A 19,924-nucleotide genomic window follows, 5' to 3' on the forward strand; every position below is an offset into this window, starting at 1 on the left:
TATTTAAGTTCCTCAGGTTACTCCTGGACTTATCCAGTTTAAAGATCTCGGCAGGTCATCAACCGAAGACAGGATGGTCCTTGAGGCGTTTGAAATTGGCAGTTAGTCTGGGCAAACAGTACAGGAAAAGATAGACCAAAAGTTTGATCGTTATGTTAGGCCAGGCCCATTATGTTCAAATTAGAGCCGTTGTGGTATGGTATGGCTCAGGGGTATTCAAACTGCGGCCCTCCAGATGTCCATGGACTACAATTCCCATGAGCCCCTGCCAGCGAAGTTTGACTACCCCTGGCTTCGGACTAGGGAGACCCGAGTTCAGATTCCCGCTCTATCACAGTGCTAATCTTGGGCGGGTTATTCTCTGTCCACCTAACGAATTTGAGAAGACATTCTCTCCCATTGCAAATGCCAAGGCAAAAGGGGATTTGTTTGCTCCCTTCAAACTGGAGTTTTAAACTTGCTTTAATCCCAGTTTGGAATTGGGAGGGGAGGGGAGGGGGCCGGCTGCAGTTTGCCCATTCGACCTATTGTCCGTATTTGGACTAGAAGAAGAGATGGCTTTCATATACCACTTTTCACTACCCGGAATCTCAAAGCGTCTTACAATCGCCTTTCCCTTCCTCTCCCCTCAACAGACCTCTGTGAGGTAGGTGAGGCTGAGAGAGCTCTGACAGCTCTGGGAGAACAGCTCTAACAGGACTGTGACTAGTCCAAGGTCGCCCAGCTGGCTGTATGTGGAGGAGGAGGAGGAGGAGCGGGGAATCAAACCTGACTTTCTGGATTAGAGGCTGTCGGCCTTAACCACTTCACCAGAGTTCAGGGCAGCTTGCAGTTATTATAATAACAACTGAGTGGCACCATGTTGTGGCTGACATGGATTTTCAAGGCTAGAGGTGAACCAAAGTGGTTAGCTGTTGTCTGCGTTCGGTAATCTTTCGTCCAAGAACTGGCCGCGGCCAACTCTAATTCGCTTCCATACTCCGACAACCTCAGGAAAGTCTGAACTTCTCAGGCTGCTAGCCTGCAATTAGTCAGAGGTTTTTATAAAAACCATAGAGGTGCAATTAATCTGTCAACAAGATAAACAATCTGTATTGTTTCCAAACCCCCAGAAAAACCTGTTTGGTCAGGGGAAGCAGTGCGTTAAAAGACACGGAGAGTGCAGGCGTGCGCCTTAAAAATTGATCTTTGCCGTGATGGAAAAGGTTAAAAGCTTTGTTAAATTGGAGAAGTTGGAACGTGTGTCAGTTCTTATAGTGCTTTTTTTTTATTGTATTTCGAAGGGATCGTGGAGTTTACGGCTCGTAAAATTGTGGCTGCATGTAGCCTGATGCCTGGAAGTCTTGCTGAATTCTTACTGCCCCAATATAGTTTATTTCATAATTTCCTGTATCATAATTCCCTATAATATGCTTAAGATGACAAGGAGGAGTCACTCCAGCTTTTTCTTCCATGAGGAAAGCCCAACCTCTCTGCTTTCATACCGAATTTGATAGCCAAACCCACTAGGGATCCAGATTCTGATTCTCTTATTTGCCTTGTACCTTGAGCCATCCTTCATGTAGGCTGTCCTGCTTCTCCTGTCATGTAAGGAGATCATAGACTGACAAAGAGTGCTTGCACTCGAAAGCTCACGCCCTGAATAAATCTTTGTTGGTCTTAAAGGTGCAACTGGGCTCTGGTTTTGTTTTGCCTCTCCTGTGTGTGCATGTTTTAACCGCCACTGGCAATTTGTGGAGTGGAATAAGCTTACGGACAGTCAATCTGTGTACTTCTAAATGAAACACCACCAGCCCTCCCTTTAAATGTTGAAAAACCACTCTGCACAGGAGAGCAGGGGGAGGGTTCATCGCTACACAGACTCTAGCCAATCAGTACTCAGTTCTGTTGCAAGGAGATGCAGGGCCTCATGATGACTACCGTGCGCAGTAGGCACTTTTGCCATCGTAATTTATTCTGTTTATTTATTCAACTTGTATACCAACCTTCTCCGGGAAAAGGCGCGGGGGCGGGTTACTACAATAGGATAAAACCCTCAATAAAACAGTCGGTTGAAAAACAAACAAACTAATATTAACAGTAAACTATCAGCAACTAACAAAGCTCCCCTCCCTCCAGCTGTCTTCCATCTGGCGTGCAGGGTTGGTAGCATGTGCCAAAAGAGGAGAGGAGAGGGAGAGGGAGAGGGAGAGGGAGAGGGAGAGGGAGAGGAGAGGAGAGGAGAGGAGAGGAGAGGAGAGGAGAGGAGAGGAGAGGAGAGGAGAGGAGAGGAGAGGAGAGGAGAGGAGAGGAGAGGAGAGGAGAGGAGAGGCCCGTCTGGTATTAAACTGTCCTTCCAGGGCTATCAAGAAACTCCAGGTTTTCACATAACCCTGGTTGAGAAAGCCTGCTCTGGGGCAACAGAAAGCAACTCTGCTCTCTCCTCTATAGTCAACCTGTGGTCCTCCAGATGTCCATGGACTACAATTCCCATAAGCCCCTGCCAGCATCCATGGACTACAATTCCCATGAGCCCCTGGGAATTGTAGTTCATGAACATCTGGAGGACCGCAGGTTGACTACCCCTGCTCTACATGACAGATTATGCACGGGGCGGAATGTCCGGGCGGGCAGCAACAGGGCTGTGGGGCGTATCCGCGATTCTGCCTGAAGTTGCCACCATCCCGGGCACTGCCAAGCCCTGACCCAACTCAGGCCCTCGGATGCCCCATGGTAAGGGAACACAGAGTCTTCCGTGTTCCCTGTGATGCCACAGGTGCCATCGGGGCCTAGGGCGGCCAGCCCTGTGCGTAATTGAAGACACCACATGCCCCTACCAGCTCCGCGGAGCCACATAGCTTGACGGGGTTTTCCCCACCCCACCTAGGCAGGATGACATGCCACTCCCCTGCCATAGCGTGGTGTGGACCCACTGCCCCTTGCCCCCATGAAGCATACCTGGCTCTTCCAGCCCCGCGATGTGCCCGTGCGGCCACAATGGTGGGACAGGCCACATACGCCAGGGGAGCCCTTACCCTGTGTGTAAGCAGGGAACGGCAGGGCATTCCACCCTGCCGCGACGATACGGCGTCAGCCCGGCATGGCTACCACCGTGCATAATCGGTCCATGACAGCCTTTCAAGTACTTTGAAGGGGGTTCTCCTATAGCCTTTTAGTCGTCTTCTCTCCAAGCTAATCAGACCAAGCTCCCTCAACCTTTCCTCCTGTGACTAGAAATTTAATTTAAATGAACCGTCTACCCTAGGGCCAACCCAAGCTGGAGGATTTAATGAGGGTCTTTCTTTCGATACTTTTATCTGTTTGCCAAATCTATCCCGTGATTGGTTGGCTTTTATCTGTGATTGGAGTGACTCTTAATGTATCCCAGCTTCAAAGTCTAATGGAAATGAAAGTAATCAAATATATTGAACCTGACAAAATCAAAGCACGGTGCAGTAGTTGTGTTTGGCTAAACTAAGTGAAAACATCTTTCCCCCCGCCGAATTCGTGCAAGCAAAAGCTTGGACTCTTTCAGGTCTTTGTGCAAAAGAGAGAGGGGTAATAATAAACATGGGGGTAGCGCTCTCTGCCTCTCAAAACTCTTGAAAGAATTTTTGTTGTAGGCGCTGGGTATGATTGTAGGCGCTGGGTATGCTGAGGCAACAAAAATGATAACAGTAATTTCTCCTAATAACTAAATTAATGATTGAGGGGCTGTCTATTGTGGCAGAGAAATCTGGCTGCCCCCAAGATGAGATTTGGATTTCTGGACATTTATGGACCCCCAACTATGCAGAACAATGTAATAAAAAAATAATTAAAATTGCCCAATAAGGACTGAATATGTTCCAAGCAGCATGTTCTAAGAGCAACTGAGTTAAGGAAGGAGGAAACGGAATGGGAATGGAGGAGCTGCCTGAGTCCGTAACAGTTCATAGTATCCTGTAAGTGGAAAATTCGGGTTGGGGGAAACGTACCAATTGCGCCTCTCCCTGCATTCCTTTGCAAGACCCAACTCATAATTTTACTCATAAACAAATCTTTCTTCATAGCGTGCTTACACTAGCCAGGTACACTGCATAAAGTTTAACAAGGCACAGACCTTGTTCTTAGTTTTGCAATCTAAAATATGATTTGTAAGCCACCTTGACCTATGAGGAACAGAGGTTATAAACAAGGCATAATAAATAAAAATCGACAGTGGAAAGCTATCACGTCAGAGAGATGGGTTTTGTGGCCGGGTTTTTAGGCCGCAGTCCAGCCTGTCCAACAATTGGTGTCACACAATAGCCAAAACCCAGATGCCACCAGGTGGTCCGCCAGTGGAGGCCAGAATTTCAGAAATGCTTTCCTTAGAGTTACCGTCTTCTAATTGGAGAGCCTCTTGTGGCGCAGAGTGGTAAGGCAGCAGACATGCAGTCTGAAGCTCTGCCCATGAGGCTGGGAGTTCAATCCCAGCAGCCGGCTCAAGGTTGACTCAGCCTTCCATCCTTCCGAGGTCGGTAAAATGAGTACCCAGCTTGCTGGGGGGTAAACGGTAATGACTGGGGAAGGCACTGGCAAACCACCCCGTATTGAGTCTGCCATGAAAACGCCTTCCCTTTCCTCTCCTGGCCATAGATACCTTGTAAGGGAGGTGAGGCTGAGAGAGCCCTGAGATTACTGAAGAAGAAGAGTTGGTTCTTATATGCCACTTTTCTTTACCTGAAGGAGTCTCAAAACGGCTTACATTCTCCTTCCCTTCCTCTCCCCACAACAGACACCCTGTGAGGGAGGAGAGGCTGAGAGAGCCCTGATATCACTGCTTGGTAAGAGCAGTTTTTTCAGTGCTGTGGTGAGCCCAAGGTCACCCAGATGGCTGCGGGGAGGGCAGAATCGAACCCAACATGCCAGATTAGATGTCCGCACTCCTAACCACGACACACTACACTTGGAAGTGACATAGGCACATTGGCAATATTGGGGGGGGGACGCTCTGGTTTGGGGGCAAAACTCTATGGTAAGAAGCTAATTCAACCATAGACATTTTGTCCTCAAACCAGAGAGTTGCCCCTGACATCAATGACATGGCTACATCACTTCCAGGTAACGTAGCAGCGTTGTGTTTACTCTCTTGTTGCTCCTGGTAAGTTCCCCCCTACCCCCCGCCAGCTGGTCCAGTAGTCCTGGCATTCCTAGTTGCCCCCCCAGGCACCAAGATTACAGAACATCCCTGCCCCAGGCGTCATGATCCATCTATACTTTGTGGCCTCATGGACTTCGGCGGCATATGCTTATCCAATCCACTCTTGAAGCTGTCTGTACTTGTATACCACTTGTGTATTTGTAGACTTGTATACCACTTCCTGCAGCAGTGAATGCCACAGATTAATTACTCTTCAGGTGAAGAAGTGTAAAGTGTCTGAGTGGGAAGTTCACATTTTTGAAGCTCCTGCCCATGTTGACACCATATCCCTTTCGTTATGCCCTCATCTTACTGTGCAACCAGAGAGCTTTCAAATTGCTATGCCACACTTTTGTAAATACCGGTGCCCCCCAGTGGTGCAACAGGGAAAAAATACAAGGGATATGGCAGCTAAATCTCTCACAAAATTGTCAAATAGCAATTTGAAAGCTCTCTGGTCGCTCTCTGGTTATGTACACACAGTCAAAAACCCAGGTTCCTGAGGGTACACATTGGCATTCCTACCTTGTGTATCAGGAACAATTTTCTCAGTATACTTGTGAATAGGGCAACACATGCGTTGTACAGCTTCGGCACATCCATTCAGAAACCCAGATTCTTGCACGCGCCAGAGCTGGAAAATCTGTGTTCAGGCAAAACAGTGTGCACACATACAAAGAGGCTCACATATAATGTGCTCTTCTGATATGTGAGGTAGGTACGCCAAAATAATATGTACCAAAAATGCTACTGGCTCAGGGGGGTGTAGTTCCTACCAGAAACTGCACTGCTGCATGCATTTCTGCTGCGTATCCAACAATTGCGCACTGGCGCTATGCCTGCCTGGATTACACAACTTGGGTGGTGGTCAAAAGTGCCGTACTGTGACTTGCCAAATATTCATGGACTACAATACCCACGAGCCCCTGGCAGCATGGGCCATTGGCAGGGGCTTGTGGGAATTGTAGTCCAGAAACAGACTGGAACATTACAGTCCGGCCACCCCTGCTATAGGTTATAGCAAACGCTGGCAGGGGCTCATGGGAATTGTAGTCCATGGACATCTGGAGGACCACAGGTTGACTACCCCTGCTCTAGAGCATTTATATTGAGCAGGTAACATTTGAAACCTGATGAGTGTGTGCAAAGCTGGAACGGGAATCTCTTCTCGTCTGCCTATGTCAAGTTTGAATCAAGCCTGTGGGTGTTGTGGGGGCAGGGAGGCCAGTTGGTTTCTAGGCCTCAAGCCCCAAAATTGTCTTAAATTGACTTTGGCAGGAGTAGGGGACACGGACACTTCCAGGCTCCCTCCCTTTATTCTCTCATGCATTACAGTTCAGCAGGGGTGGACAAACTGTGGCTCTCCAGATGTCCTACAGTTCCCATGAGCCCCTCACAGCCTGTGCTGGCAGTGGTTTGTGGGAACTGTAGTCCTTGGACCTCTAGAGCAGGGGTAGTCAACCTGTGGTCCTCCAGATGTTCATGGACTACAATTCCCATGAGAACCTGCCAGCAAACGCATACTAGCCCCATACTAGCCTACAATTCATGTGAATTGTAGTCCATGGACACCTGGAGGACCACAGGTTGACTACCCCTGCTCTAGAGAGCCAGTTTGGCTAGACAGTACCTTAAGGTCCCATCATGTCCTGAGGCCTTCTTTGTTCTCCAAACTCTGTTCATACTTGCAGGGATGGGGGTTAACATCCAGCCAGAAGAAGCGTTCTGGTTAACCAAAAAGCTTGCCCACTATAATGATCTTTGTCTTCCTTTGCAAAGATGACGACCTCAGGGCCAGAGGCTGTGTGGGGCTGCACCCCCCCCCTTTTCTGCTCTTGATACAACTAATTTGGCTCTTCTTTCTTTGCTTTTGGCACTTCTCCCCCCCCCCCCCCCCAATATCTGTGCGTTTGCCAAAAAACTGCTACCCCGTTTCTGGGCCCATGGTTGCCATGGCAATGACCCAGCAGTGACCTAGTCTCCTGCCAAGCGACAAGAGTGGAAGGAGGCTCCAGGAGGGGAGGGCGGGACGCCCACCGGGGAAGGTGGAGGGCACTGTGGGCCGGATGGGGGCCTCCGGACCTGTTAACTCTTTCCTCCCCCCGTGTTTAGGACTGAGCATCCGAAGCTCACAGGAGGAGGAACCTGTGGACCCCCAGCTGATGCGTCTGGACAACATGCTCCTCGCGGAGGGGGTGGCCGGGCCGGAGAAGGGGGGCGGTTCAGCCGCAGCTGCCGCAGCGGCCGCAGCGGCAGGAGGGGTATCCCCGGACAACTCCATTGAGCACTCTGACTACCGCAACAAGCTGTCCCAGATCCGCCAGATCTACCACTCGGAGCTGGAGAAATACGAACAGGTGAGGGGTGGTCCTGTTCCGGCACTTGCGCTTTGGTTTAACAAGAATAACAACAACCAGGGGGAGGTTTTTTTTTTTTAATTAAAAGGGAACAAAACAATAAGCAAAAGTATGGGGGACGGATTCAGGTGGTTAGACGTGTTGGTCTGAAGCACAATAAAAGTTGAGCCCAGTGGCATCTTTAAGATCAGCTAAGATTTAGTCCAAATATCAGTTTTTGAGCGCCTGAACATGGAAGCTTATCCAGAGGTGGCTAAACTGTGGCTCTCCAGGTGTCTGTGGGCTACGATACCCATGAAACCCTGCCGGATGCTGGCAGGGGCTCATGGGAATTGTAGTCCATGGACCTCTGGAGAGTCACGGTTTGGCCACTTTTGGTATACCCAGAATTAAACTTTGTTGGTCCCAAACAATTTTAATTGGGAGGGGGGGAATGTAGTTTTTAGTGTTTTTATCGTACTTATTGTAAAGCCTATTTGCATTTTATTTGTAAGCGTCCCCGAGCTGACTTGTCGAGAGGGGTGGGGTATAAGTTTAATAAGAAATAATAATAAAATAAACAAGCCACTGGGCTCCACCTTTGTCCGTTATGGAGGATAGTCCCTGATTTGACAAAGACTATCAATTTTTGATAGATTGCTTCAAGAGCTGTGGGGACTCTGCATAGCCGCAGGGAGGGACTGTGGCTCAGTAGGACAGCTTGGGTTGCCAGCTCGTTTGAGAAATTCCTGGGGATTTAGGGGGTCAGGTGAGGCCTCACTAGAATACAATGCTAGAAAAGCCACCCTCCAAGGCAGCCATTTTCTCCAGAGGAACTGATCTAAGGAGATCTACAGATGCCACCTGGAGGTTGGCAACCCTAAGCAGAGACCGTGGTTTGTATTCAGAAGGTCCTCCACCACCTGTGATTTAAAAGAACCAGGTGACCTCCAGCTGAGCCCCTGCCAGTCAGAGTAAGCAAAAGTCCAGCCAAGGGTCCAGCTTCCTGTGTTCTGCTCTGACTGGTAGCAGCTCTCCAGTGTCAAATGTGGACAATTTTTGCACCATCACCTGCCTGATCCTTTTAATTGGCCTCCGCTGGGTAGCCTGAATGGGCCTGAAGTGACATAGCAAAGTTTGCATCTGGTGGCAGCTCTAGGATCAACAAATTGGATTCCAGGCACAAGCTTTGGTGTATGCACAGTGGCAACTTTAAGACCAACGAAACTTATGCCCAGAATTAAACACTGATGTTCTTAAAGGTGCCACAGGACTCTGTTCTCTTAATTGGAGATGCTGCAGGTTGATCCTGGGGCTTTCTGCATGCAAAGCAGCGGCTTTGCCACAGAGCCACAGCCCCAACCTAGCTGCTGGAAACCAAAAAACAGCCTACAGAAATGTCAGTGTGATTCAAGAAGAAGAGTTGGTTTTTATACCGCGCACTTTGCTACCCAATGGAGTCTCAAAGTGGCCTACAATTGCCTTCCCTTCCTCTCCCCTCAACAGGCACCCTGTGAGGGAGGTGGGGCAGAGAGAGCTCTGACAAGACTGCTCTGTTTAAGCAGAAATTGAAAAGAAAGCCTTTTTGAATTGCAGAAACACTTGCAGGCAACAAATTACCTAGAGTTAGTACAAAGTTACCTCAGTTTTATTAGCCATTCACCTCATACATCCTGCCATCTGATCTTTTCTCCTCTGTTAAATAGAAGAAGAAGAAGAGTTGGTTCTTATATGCTGCTTTTTCCTACCTGAAGGAGGCTCAAAGCGGCTTACAGTCACCTTCCCTTTCCTCTCCCCACAACAGACACCCTGTGGGGTGGGTGAGGCTGAGAGAGTCCTGATATTCCTGCTCAGTCAGAACTGTTTTATCAGTGCTGTGGCGAGCTCAAGGTCACCCAGCTGGTTGCATGTAGAGGAGCAGGGAATCAAACCTGGCTCGCCAGATTAGAAGTCCGCACTCCTAACCACTACACCAAACTGGCTCTCCAAACAATTTTATTTTGAACTTTCAGAAGCCTCCCATGTGCCATTTCAGAAGCTGAATATAAGAAGGTGATCTTGTCTCTTCTCTCAGTTTCCTGGGCTGGGCCACCGTCATCAAAATATACATGCATACATAAGACTTTGTTTCCAGCCATAGGCCATTACAATGCAATCAATATCATATCAGTTGATATGAAAACAGTAAAAGAATTAGAACAATACATGCGGTAGTCCAAAGATAATAAAAGACAATAAGAATTCAGGTTTCTAGCTCTCTGGTGGCATAAATTTGGCTTGAATTTTCCTTGCTGCTAATGCAAATAGTGAAACATTATAACTAATTAAGGGGTTGGTATCCGATAATAAAAAAGACTATTTTGTCCAAATTCGCATGGAAGTTCTGGCCACTCAAACATCTCTCAATATATTTGGTTCTTGGCTCCAAGTATAGTGGGCAATCCAAAACATAATGATAAAGGTCTTCAACAGCAGGTTCTCCACAAATACATAGGCGAAGCGCAATCAAAATATATATATTCCAGTGACTGGGCAAGACAGCCATAGACAAACAAATAAGAAGAAAATGGATAAAGGGCTGTTCAGCAAGAAAGAAGAAAAAAAGGGAAGATCCTGTGTGTGAGGGCAACATTTCCATAGAATTACAGGAGGATTAATGCACCTACCATTGTGACTTCCCTGTGTGTTGGGGCTTGGGAATAAGCATTTCTGACTGGTGTACTCAGGTGCGCCAGTCCTATTCTGTAATCTCACCAACTCTCCTACTTCCTCATCGCCTCTTCTCCTCTCCCCTCCCTTCAGGCCTGCAACGAGTTCACGACACATGTGATGAACCTCCTCCGGGAGCAGAGCCGCACGCGTCCCGTGTCGCCCAAGGAGATCGAGCGCATGGTCAGCATCATCCACCGCAAATTCAGCTCCATCCAGATGCAGCTGAAGCAGAGCACGTGCGAAGCCGTCATGATTCTGCGCTCCCGTTTCCTTGATGCCAGGTTAGCCATGGCCCCGTTAGCCACGATGGGGGTGAGGGGGTGGGAAGGGGAAGGGCCCCCAGGTGAGCGTGTCCACAGCTCTGCTTCCTGACCATATTCCGCACCATCATGCCACTTCTAGGGGCTCTCAAACCCTGAAGAATGTTTTGGGGGTTTCTCAGTGGTGAGAAAGTGTGCTCTAGAACAGGGGTAGTCAACCTGTGGTCCTCCAGATGTCCATGGACTACAATTCCCATGAGCCCCTGCCATCTGGAGGACCACAGGTTGACTATCCCTACTCTAGAAAGCTAGTATGCCAAGGAAAACTGTTACAGTTTCGGAAGGCAGGCATGTCAGTCTGCAGGACAGCCGCAAGATTTGAGTCCAAGAGCACCTTAGAAACCGAATCATTTTGTGAGGCAGAAGATTTCAAGGGTCAGTGCCCCTGAAGGGGAAGTTTATACCCCCCCCCCCAAAAAAAAAATCTTGTTGAATTCTAAGGTGCCATTTGACTCAAATCTAGCAAGAGTGTGGCACTAAAGGAAACTTCAAATCATTTTCACCCTGGCCAGGATGGTTCAGGCTAGCGTGATCTCATCAGAGCTTGGAAGCTAAGCAGGGTTAGCCCTGGTTAGAATTTGGATGGGAGACCTCTTCCTGCTCCCAGATGGGGGAGCACCTGGCCCAGTGCACCTTGGCTCTCCCGGATTTGTTCTGCCACACGGGAGTTCCTGGTGTGGAAATGGCCGTAGAAGTCTTTCCATCACCTCCTCCCTCCCTGCCAGATTCTGCGAGATCTTCCTGACCAGAGATGTGCAGGGATTGAACTTGGGGCCTTCTGCATGTCAGGAATATGCTCTATAACTGAGCCATGGCCCTTCCCAACATGCCACATTCTCAATTTGTATGTTGTTACCACATGCATTCTCTGAACGCAATGCCCAGCTCCAATTGCCTCTGCGTGCCGCTGTGACCTTTTCTCCTCTCCCTTCTCCATCTTTCTCTCCACCTTACCTGGATCTTCTCTCCGACTCCGTTCTACATCCCTGTCCTTTCTCTGCTGCTCCCGTGTTCCTCCTCCTCTTCTTCACTTGCCGTTGGCAGGCGGAAGCGCCGCAATTTCAGCAAACAGGCCACCGAGGTGTTGAATGAGTACTTCTATTCACACCTGAGCAACCCCTACCCCAGCGAGGAGGCCAAGGAGGAGCTTGCCAAGAAATGTGGCATCACAGTCTCACAGGTACTGGGGAGATCGTGGGGGGGCAGTCCTGAGGCTGTGTTAAATTGGCCCCACGGGGATTATCCGGGACCTTAGGAGCGACTCGGGGCAGAGGGGTTGGCGGTAGGGGGGGGGAAAAGATCATTTGTATGGCTGACCTGTCGATACATAATCCCCTCCTCCCCTCCCCTCCCCTTCCTTCCCCTCCCCTCTTCTCCCACCTTCCCACCCACTTTCCATCCCTCCGTTGTGATACTTCCTCCCTCCCGTCTTTCCCCTCCCCTCCCCTCCCCTCCCCTGCCTCCCTCCTTCCAGGTCTCAAACTGGTTCGGGAACAAGCGCATCCGCTATAAGAAGAACATCGGCAAGTTCCAAGAGGAAGCCAATATTTACGCCGTGAAAACGGCTGTCAGCGCCGCGCAGAGTGGGGGCGACTCCCCCAACACCCCCTCCTCCGCGGGTAACTCCCCTCCCCCCAAAAAAACTCCACTACACCCCATGTTGGTGCAAGAGTCCCTGCTGGGATTGGAGTAATAACGGAGTTCCTTCTCCACCAGGCGATGGAATTCCCGGGGAGATCCCCTCCACGACCAGCACTCCCCTCCCTGTCCCCCCACAGCTAGCACACCCTACTGGTGCAGTAACAACCTTGCAATAGAACATCACGGCCCCCTTGTTGGGCTTGGAGTAGCCAGGGGTTCCTCCCGCACACGAATCCTCTTGGCTTGCTCCCCACCTAGTAAACTTTGCAGTGGAATTAACCTTTTCCTTTGCTAGAGCAATCGGTATTTCCCCCTCCCATTCACCCTGCTCTTGTTTTTCTCCCCCCAATCTGTTTTCTGATAGGCTCTGGTGGATCCTTCAACCTCTCCAGTTCCGGCGATATGTTCATGGGCCTTCAAGGCCTGAATGGAGATTCCTACCCCACATCGCAGGTCAGTTCCCCCCTCCCTGCTAAACTGGACCAGTTACTATGGGATTCAATTAGGGTTTGATTATGTGCTCCTCCACACGCAACCAGCTGGGTGAGCTTGAGCTTGTCTCAGCACTGATAAAGTTGTTCTGACCGAGCAGGAATACCAGGGCTCTCTCAGCCTCACCTCCATCACAGGGTGTCTGTAAGCCGCTTTGAGATTCCTTTGGGTAGAGAAAAGCGGCATATATGAACCAGCTCTTCTTCTTCTTCATAGATGAAGGGGCACAATAGATGAAATCATGCACACATTAGCAATGCAGCTTCCAAAACCACACACTCCACAAAGCCTACATTCATTAATATACTTCCACTTGTGTTGTGCTGTGGGTGGTTATTAATCATGTTAGAATGTAATACATACCATGGTTTGTTTGTTTTTTAAGGAATGTCAGGGAGGGTGAGAGATGCCACAAAGCTGGGTATGTGGAGGGGGAAAAAGTCACAAGATGATAAACTGGCAGTTCATACTGTGGGAATGGAAAGGACATGCAGAGGAAAGGATACGCAGTAATGGGTTTAAACTACAAGTACAACAATATAGGCTAGATACCAGGAAAAACATTTCACAGTCCGAGTAGTTCAGCAGTGGAATAGGACTCCCAAAGGAGTCTCAAAGCGGCTTATAATTGCCTTCCCTTTCCTCTCCCAACAACAAACCCCCTGTGAGGGAGATGAGGCTGAGAGAGCCCTGATATTCCTGCTCAGTCAGAACAGCTTTATCAGTGCTGTGGCAAGCCCAAGGTCACCCAGCTGGTTTCATGTGGGGGAGTGGGGAATCAAACCCAGCTCGCCGGATTAGAAGTCCGCACTCCTAACCACGACACCAAGTTGGCTCTCTTATAAAGATCATTTTATAAAGTAACTAGAAGAACAATGTTCTGCTAAGAACCGAGCATGCCCCAGGAAGCACAGAATCTTGACTTACTAAAAATCCTTAGCTAATATTCCTAAAGAAATATCAGTCCCTCCTTGAAACCTTTCAGGATCCCCCCTACCCCACTTCAAGATGCCCTTTTGACCAAATTCTTGCTGTGGGCTGCCCAGCCAGCTGTTCCTCTGCTCTTCATATGTTTTTCTTGAACTACCAGGTGGAATCGATGCGTCACTCCATGGGGCCGGGCGGCTACGGAGACAGCATGGCTGCTAGCCAGATGTACAGCCCACGAGAAATGAGGGTGAGTGTGTGTTGGGTGACAGAAATTGGTCTAACTTAGATGAAAGACTTTTGTGTGGCACGAAGACTTGAGGGGGAGGCTTCCCCGTGATGGCTTGTCCCTTGGTACCCAAACAAACAAACTATTCTCTTCACATAGAAAACTACATGCTGAGGATTTGAGCCTGGATTCCTCCCTCCCCTGATGCCATTTTCTATTTGGCTGTAGGAAGGGGTGTCATTTTGTTTAGCTCATACAGGTGGGTACCAGAACAAAGCAACAGGCTGGACAGCCATCTGGCAGATGTGTCCAGTTTTGGACACCACAGTTGAAGAGGGATGTAGAAAAACTGGAGCATGTCCAGAGGAGGGCAACCAAGATGGTGAGGGGTTTGGAGTAAAAGGCTGCCATGTGGAGGATGGAGCAGAATTGTTCTCTCTTGCCCCAGAGGGACGAACCAGAACCAATGGGATGAAATTAATACAGCAGAAATTCCGTCTAAACATGAAGATGTTCCTGACAGTCAGAGCGGTTTCTCAGTGGGACAGGCTTCCTCGGGAGGTGGTGGGTTCTCCATCTTTGGAGATTTTTAAACAGAGGCTGATGGAGAGGCTGATTCTGTGAAGGCTCAAGGGTGTGGCAGGTGACAGTGGATGAGCGACAGGGTTGTGAGTGTCCTGCATAGTGCAGGGGGTTGGACTAGATGACCGAGGATATCCCTTCCAACTCTGTTATTCTATGATTATTCTATGAACAAAGTTTGAATCCAGGGGCACCTGTAAGGCCAACAAAATTATACGCTTTTGTGTGCAGGCACAGTTCTTCAAATACATATCTGAGGCAGGGTGCCTGCACACGAAAGCTTAAACCTTGAATAAAACTTTGTTGGTCTTATATGTGCCCCTGGGCTCAAACTTTGTTCTGTTTGGTTGAAGAGTGTTGTGGGAGCCCCCACCTATATTCTGAGCTGGTAAAACTCTGAGGTGCAGGGTGAAGTGGACAGCCTTGCCGTGAGGGATTAAGATGTCTGGGAGGGAGGCCGAAGTCTGATGGATGGGAAACTTGATGCCAGGATCCATCCATGGGGTGCTAAATCATGGATGGAGTGCTGACATCTAGGATTCCTGATGACAGAGAGAGTTCATGGGTAATTAGAGGCTGAGGGGGTCTAATAAATTAGGCTCAAACTTGGTGAGAACCAATTCTCTGTGTACTCCGTGCTAAAAGAGGGGAAAAAACCCTTTGATTTTATGCCTTGGTAATCCAAATTCTGCACCAAGGTATCTGAGTTCTGGGAGCTGAGCAGGTGCCTGTGAGTGGTTTTATTTTGTACAATTCTGCCTAGTCACGGCAGGGGCCAGAGAGACAAAATCTTCCAACTGCTTCTTAAAATCTTACTTGGCCGCCATTGCGGCTTCTGAGATTTCAGGAGGTTTTTGCAGACATTTCACTCATTTGAAGTATAGCAGCTTTCCTTTAAAGAAATTAATGTCTGTTAGGTCTGTCTAGCTGGGTCTGTTTAGCCTGGAGAGGAGACAGCTAAGAGGAGATCTGATAGCCATCTTCAAGTATTTAAAAGGCTGCCATATAGAGGATGGAGCAGAGTTGTTCTCTCTTGCCCCGGAGGGACGGACCAGAACCAATGGGATTAAATTAATTCAAAAGAAATTCCGTCTAAACATCCGGAAGAAGTTCCTGACAGTCAGAGCGGTTTCTCAGTGGAACAGGCTTCCTCAGGAGGTGGTGGGTTCTCCATCTTTGGAGATTTTTTAAACAGAGGCTGGAGAGAGGCTGATTCTATGAAGGCTCAAGGGGGAGGCAGGTTACAGTGGATGAGCGATAGGGTTGTGAGTGTCCTGCATAGTGCAGGGGGTTGGACTAGATGACCCAGGAGGTCCCTTCCAACTCTATGATTCTAATGAATACACAGGGCAAGGGGGTGCCAGGAAGCCTGGATTCTACATTGTGTATTTTTATGCAGTCTTGGTTTGTTTGTTTGCTTTGTCTGCAGTAGGACCCCTGGGCAAGGAAAACATGCCCACTTGACTGCCTTTAAACTACATGCAGAATGATACCAGCTAGATATCAGGGGAATAATTCTCCAGTCAGAGTAGTTCAACAGTGGAATTGGCTGCCTCAGGAGGTGGTGAGCTCCCCATCACTGGCAGCCTTGAAGCAGCGGCTGGATAGATTATCTTAATGGCTGCTTGAGGCTTATCCAGCATTGGACTAGATCAGTGGTTCCCAAACTTATCTGGCCTATCGCCCCCTTTCCAGAAAAAATATTACTCAGTGCCCTGGAAATTAATTTTTTTAAATTTGAATAGTTATTCATCGCCCCCAAATGCACCTGTGGCCCATCGCTGCCCCCCTGGATCGCTGCAGCACCCACCAGGGGGCGGTAGCGTCCACGTTGGGAATCACTGGACTAGATGGCCTGTCTGGCCCTGTCCAGCTCTATGATTCTGTCATTCTAATGGCAGCTATGGGCTGGGACGATGGCAGTGGCTCCTTCTGGCCATGTTTGTTGTGGGATGAATATTCCTCCCTTGTTTCTCTTTCTCCTGACCAGGCCAACGGCGGCTGGCAGGAAGCGGCCACCCCGTCCTCCGTGACCTCCCCGACAGAAGGCCCCGGCAGTGTCCACTCTGACACCTCCAACTGATCCTCCTCTGCCGCGTGCCTCCCTCCCTCCCCGCCTCTCTTGCCCCTTCCGGCTCCAGGGAAGAGGCCAAAGTCAAACGAGACCGGGCTGGGAAAGAAATCTCTTCTCTGCCGAGCGAATAACTGCATCGCTGGGCCAGGAGAGGGGCTGGGGAGGGAGATCCAGCACGGCACCTCTTCGGATCTACAAGAGCGGCACTCCTCGGGGAGGGGGAGATCGCTCAGGATGCAGCCGTTGTGACCCAGGATGGCTCGTCTTCCCACGATCCCAAACGGCGCCCGTTTAGTAACCAAGATGCAACTCTAGAAATGGTGAAGGGGACCCAATTATAGTCACATCGGTGGGGTGGGGTGGGGTGGGGGGAGGGAAGGGACATCCCAAATGGCGTATCTACGTGGAGGGGTTGGGGAGGGGGGCGGGCAAGCCAGTGTGGCAGCTGCAACCTGATATCATTGTCCGGCGGATCAGAAATCTTCAATCATGCCTGCCTGAGAGGACCCAAGGCGGCGACCCAACTGTGTAAGACGGGATACGATTCGAGACGGCGACACAACAGGGACGCTCAGCGGTAGGACGGTCAAAGTCATTTTCACGTGATACGGCTTCCGTCGGCATCTCTCCGTGATGGGATGGTTCCAAGACGGCAAATCGCAGTCTCCTCTCGCCAGGATGAATTATGGCATCTGTATTAAAAAAGGAAAAGGAAAACCCATCGGAGCTACAAATGCCATCCAGGCCCGAGATAGGATCTTGATCTCCTCCATGGTTGGTAAAGACCTAATCCCGCAGAAAACGCTGCTTTTCCTCGGTCTCGACAAAAGATTTTACCTAGGGGGAAGAGTCCACTATACATTTCTACGGGAATATGTTTCCCCAGGGCATCTCAAGATGGACACTGTTTGAATTGGGAAGGGATTGTCCGGGAGGGGCATCGTCTCCAGAAAAGAAAGCTGCGTCAGGCCAGGGTAACGCTCCTGTGTTAGGCAAAGAAACAGATGGTATCTCGTCATCAGAGGACAGTGGTTTTGAAGAGGGCAGAGCAAGGCATTGGGTGAAGAGGGAAGGTTTATAAGCACAAATTTCGTACCTCCTCCTCGGCAGGGCTGACAGCTTAACCATAAGTTTGGGGGAGCAACCAGGCAATGAAGGGAGCCAAGTTCAACCCAAGTCCCACATGCTGTAGCTTCTCTGTGTCTTCTGCCTCCCATCTTGGCTGGGACTTCATTACACTTTCTTTAGCTTTCACTCACCTCCGTCCCACGCTTCCTTTCCTTCCCTCGTTCTTTTAGTCCGTTCTGCTGTAGTCCTGTCTTAGGCATCTCTCTAGCTTCTTTCTGAACGTTGGCCCTTTTGCTCCTCCTTTTTAAAAGACGTTTTGCCTTTCTGATTTCCTATCATTCTCCCTTCCCACATCACCTATCTAAGGGCCTTTTCTGCCTGATCAAGCAACACACGATCAACTAAATTTGCAGACTGCCCGTTACCCTTGTGCAGGTTTCCCATCTAGCGACCTTAGCACAGCAGCTCATTGAGACATAAGAAGTTGGCAGAGGTCATAGCAGGAGAAAGGATCTCATCAGGGCAAGGCATGAGACCCTGGAGAGGCATTGCCACGGAGTAGCAGTACTACATTGGTCAGGGGTGGCTAGGCTGTGACTCTCCAAAGACCCATGGACTACAATTCCCATGAGCAACTGGCTCATGGCAATTGTTGCCCATGGACATCTGCAGAGCTACAGTTTGACCATCCCGGCATAGAAGAATGGTCTGATTTGGTGCACGGCAGATCCATCTTTGGAGCTAGCCACACACTGTCTGTTTCCCCATCTCCTCCAGGGGCACATGAGGGTACAAGGGCTGCTGTATCTGGTACGGGGTGGGGGGAATGTGATCATGCAGAAAAGTTCTAAAGTGTTCACACACTTTGTGTTGCCGCTTCCCCTTCAGCACTTCCCTCCACCCCCGTGCCAAGGGAATGGGACTCGTTCCAGTAAAGCAAATATAGCTTGTTCCCAGCATAGGCCAGAGGGCAATTCCAGAATTAGGTAGGATACTCCCCCCCCCCACCCCCCTCACCCCCCGCCCTGAGAAATAGGATGAGCGTGTAAATAGTTTGTGCGAAGAACGAATGACCTGAAATCAAAAAGGAGGAGGAGGCAGGCAGGCAGAAAACCGAGCGAGGGACGAGAAAGACAGAATGGATGGAAATCTTAGAGGAACGGAGGACAAGGGGGAAAACGGAGGATTCTCCAGGTCCTGAAGTTAGGAGGGAAGGATACAGTTTGTTGGAGGAGCCAGAATGAGAAAGGAGGGGGCGGGGGAGCAATTGAAACGCCGACGGAAGTATAGCATTAACAAACAAAAAATTAACCCAATGTCAAGGAAGCTGGATAAGGAGGTTAAGAACCCCCTCACAAAAAAAGGGGTTATGGACCAGAGAAGGGGGATTTGAAGGATAACGGTACGTAGTGTAAGAAAGATGGAACAGAAATACACAGATGACAAATACAGATGGCATCTGAGCTGCAAATGGATGGGGATGTTCAGCCGGGAGGGTGGGGGAAAGTCTCTGGCGGGATTAAGAAGATACCAAAACGAGACGAAAAGGAGGAATGCGAGTAAGGCCGTCGATTGCGGAAGAAAACGAAGAGACTTGGAGAAAAAGGACTCAAGGCCGCACCGATCCGTGACGTGCGCAAGGACGTTGGACGGCGGGAGAGACCGGACGAGGAGCGACGCCAGCCCACACGGATGCTCCCGCTTGCTCTCCTGCTTTGATCGCCGGAGGCCTCCATGCTAGTCAGCCCAATAGCTTTATTACCTCATGGCGCAAGGAAACCAATAGAGACTTGGGACAGAGACCTTTTGAACCTGCTACCTCTGTGTGCCCTGGGGGGGCTGTGCTGCAAAGCCCCCCCAAACCTGCCCTGTTCCCCTTGACAAAAATTGGAGGGGGGGAGGGGGGCTTATTGCGTGACTAACCATTTGATTTGTTCTGGGCTTCTGTTTTGTTTGGGGGTTTGTTTTTGTTTTTTTGTTTTGCTCTAGATTTCCTTTGCTTTTATTATCGTTATTATTTCTTCTATAAAACTGAAGACAAGTTTTACCCCTGGGATTTGTTTCGGAACAGGATTGAAGGACTGAAGGGGGAGAAAGCCACCCGTCTAACTGCTGGAGAGTAAGGATAGGTCCCTCAACATACTTTGTACCGTTCAACGCTCGTTTCAGAAAGGCAGCGCGTGGCGTGGGATAAGCTAGACCCGGAGCTGTCTTAAGAGAAGGGAATTGGTCCCCGTGCGTTTATGTGAAGCGGCACTAGCCACTGGAGTCTGTGAGGGCCGGCTTCCTGAAGCAGCCACGACACTTTGCAAGGGAGAGCTAGTCCTCAAGGGCCTGATGGCAGCCATTTTGTTGGCCAAGTTTTGACTCGTTTGCTTTATTTTTAATCCCCAGGTCGTA

General features: G+C 49.6%; 1 protein-coding gene across 5 annotated transcripts in view; it reads left to right on the plus strand.

The window, feature by feature from the left end:
- The window catches only part of PBX2 (PBX homeobox 2), a 37,915-nt gene extending 18,344 nt beyond the window's left edge, over positions 1 to 19,571 (plus strand). For 4 of the 5 annotated variants that reach the window (XM_077331109.1, XM_077331108.1, XM_077331110.1 and 1 more), the window contains exons 3-9: positions 7,256 to 7,500; positions 10,282 to 10,472; positions 11,556 to 11,691; positions 11,986 to 12,130; positions 12,517 to 12,605; positions 13,735 to 13,821; positions 16,373 to 19,571. In XM_077331109.1, coding sequence (XP_077187224.1) covers positions 7,256 to 7,500; positions 10,282 to 10,472; positions 11,556 to 11,691; positions 11,986 to 12,130; positions 12,517 to 12,605; positions 13,735 to 13,821; positions 16,373 to 16,465 — 986 coding nt within the window. In that variant the 3' untranslated portion in view covers positions 16,466 to 19,571. The remainder of the gene's footprint in view (positions 1 to 7,255; positions 7,501 to 10,281; positions 10,473 to 11,555; positions 11,692 to 11,985; positions 12,131 to 12,516; positions 12,606 to 13,734; positions 13,822 to 16,372) is intronic. The other variant, XM_077331111.1, reaches the window with a different exon arrangement.
- The last annotated feature ends 353 nt before the right edge of the window (positions 19,572 to 19,924 follow it).

This window comes from Paroedura picta, chromosome 3 (assembly GCF_049243985.1).
Source record: "Paroedura picta isolate Pp20150507F chromosome 3, Ppicta_v3.0, whole genome shotgun sequence".
Classification (NCBI taxonomy): Eukaryota; Metazoa; Chordata; class Lepidosauria; order Squamata; family Gekkonidae; genus Paroedura; species Paroedura picta.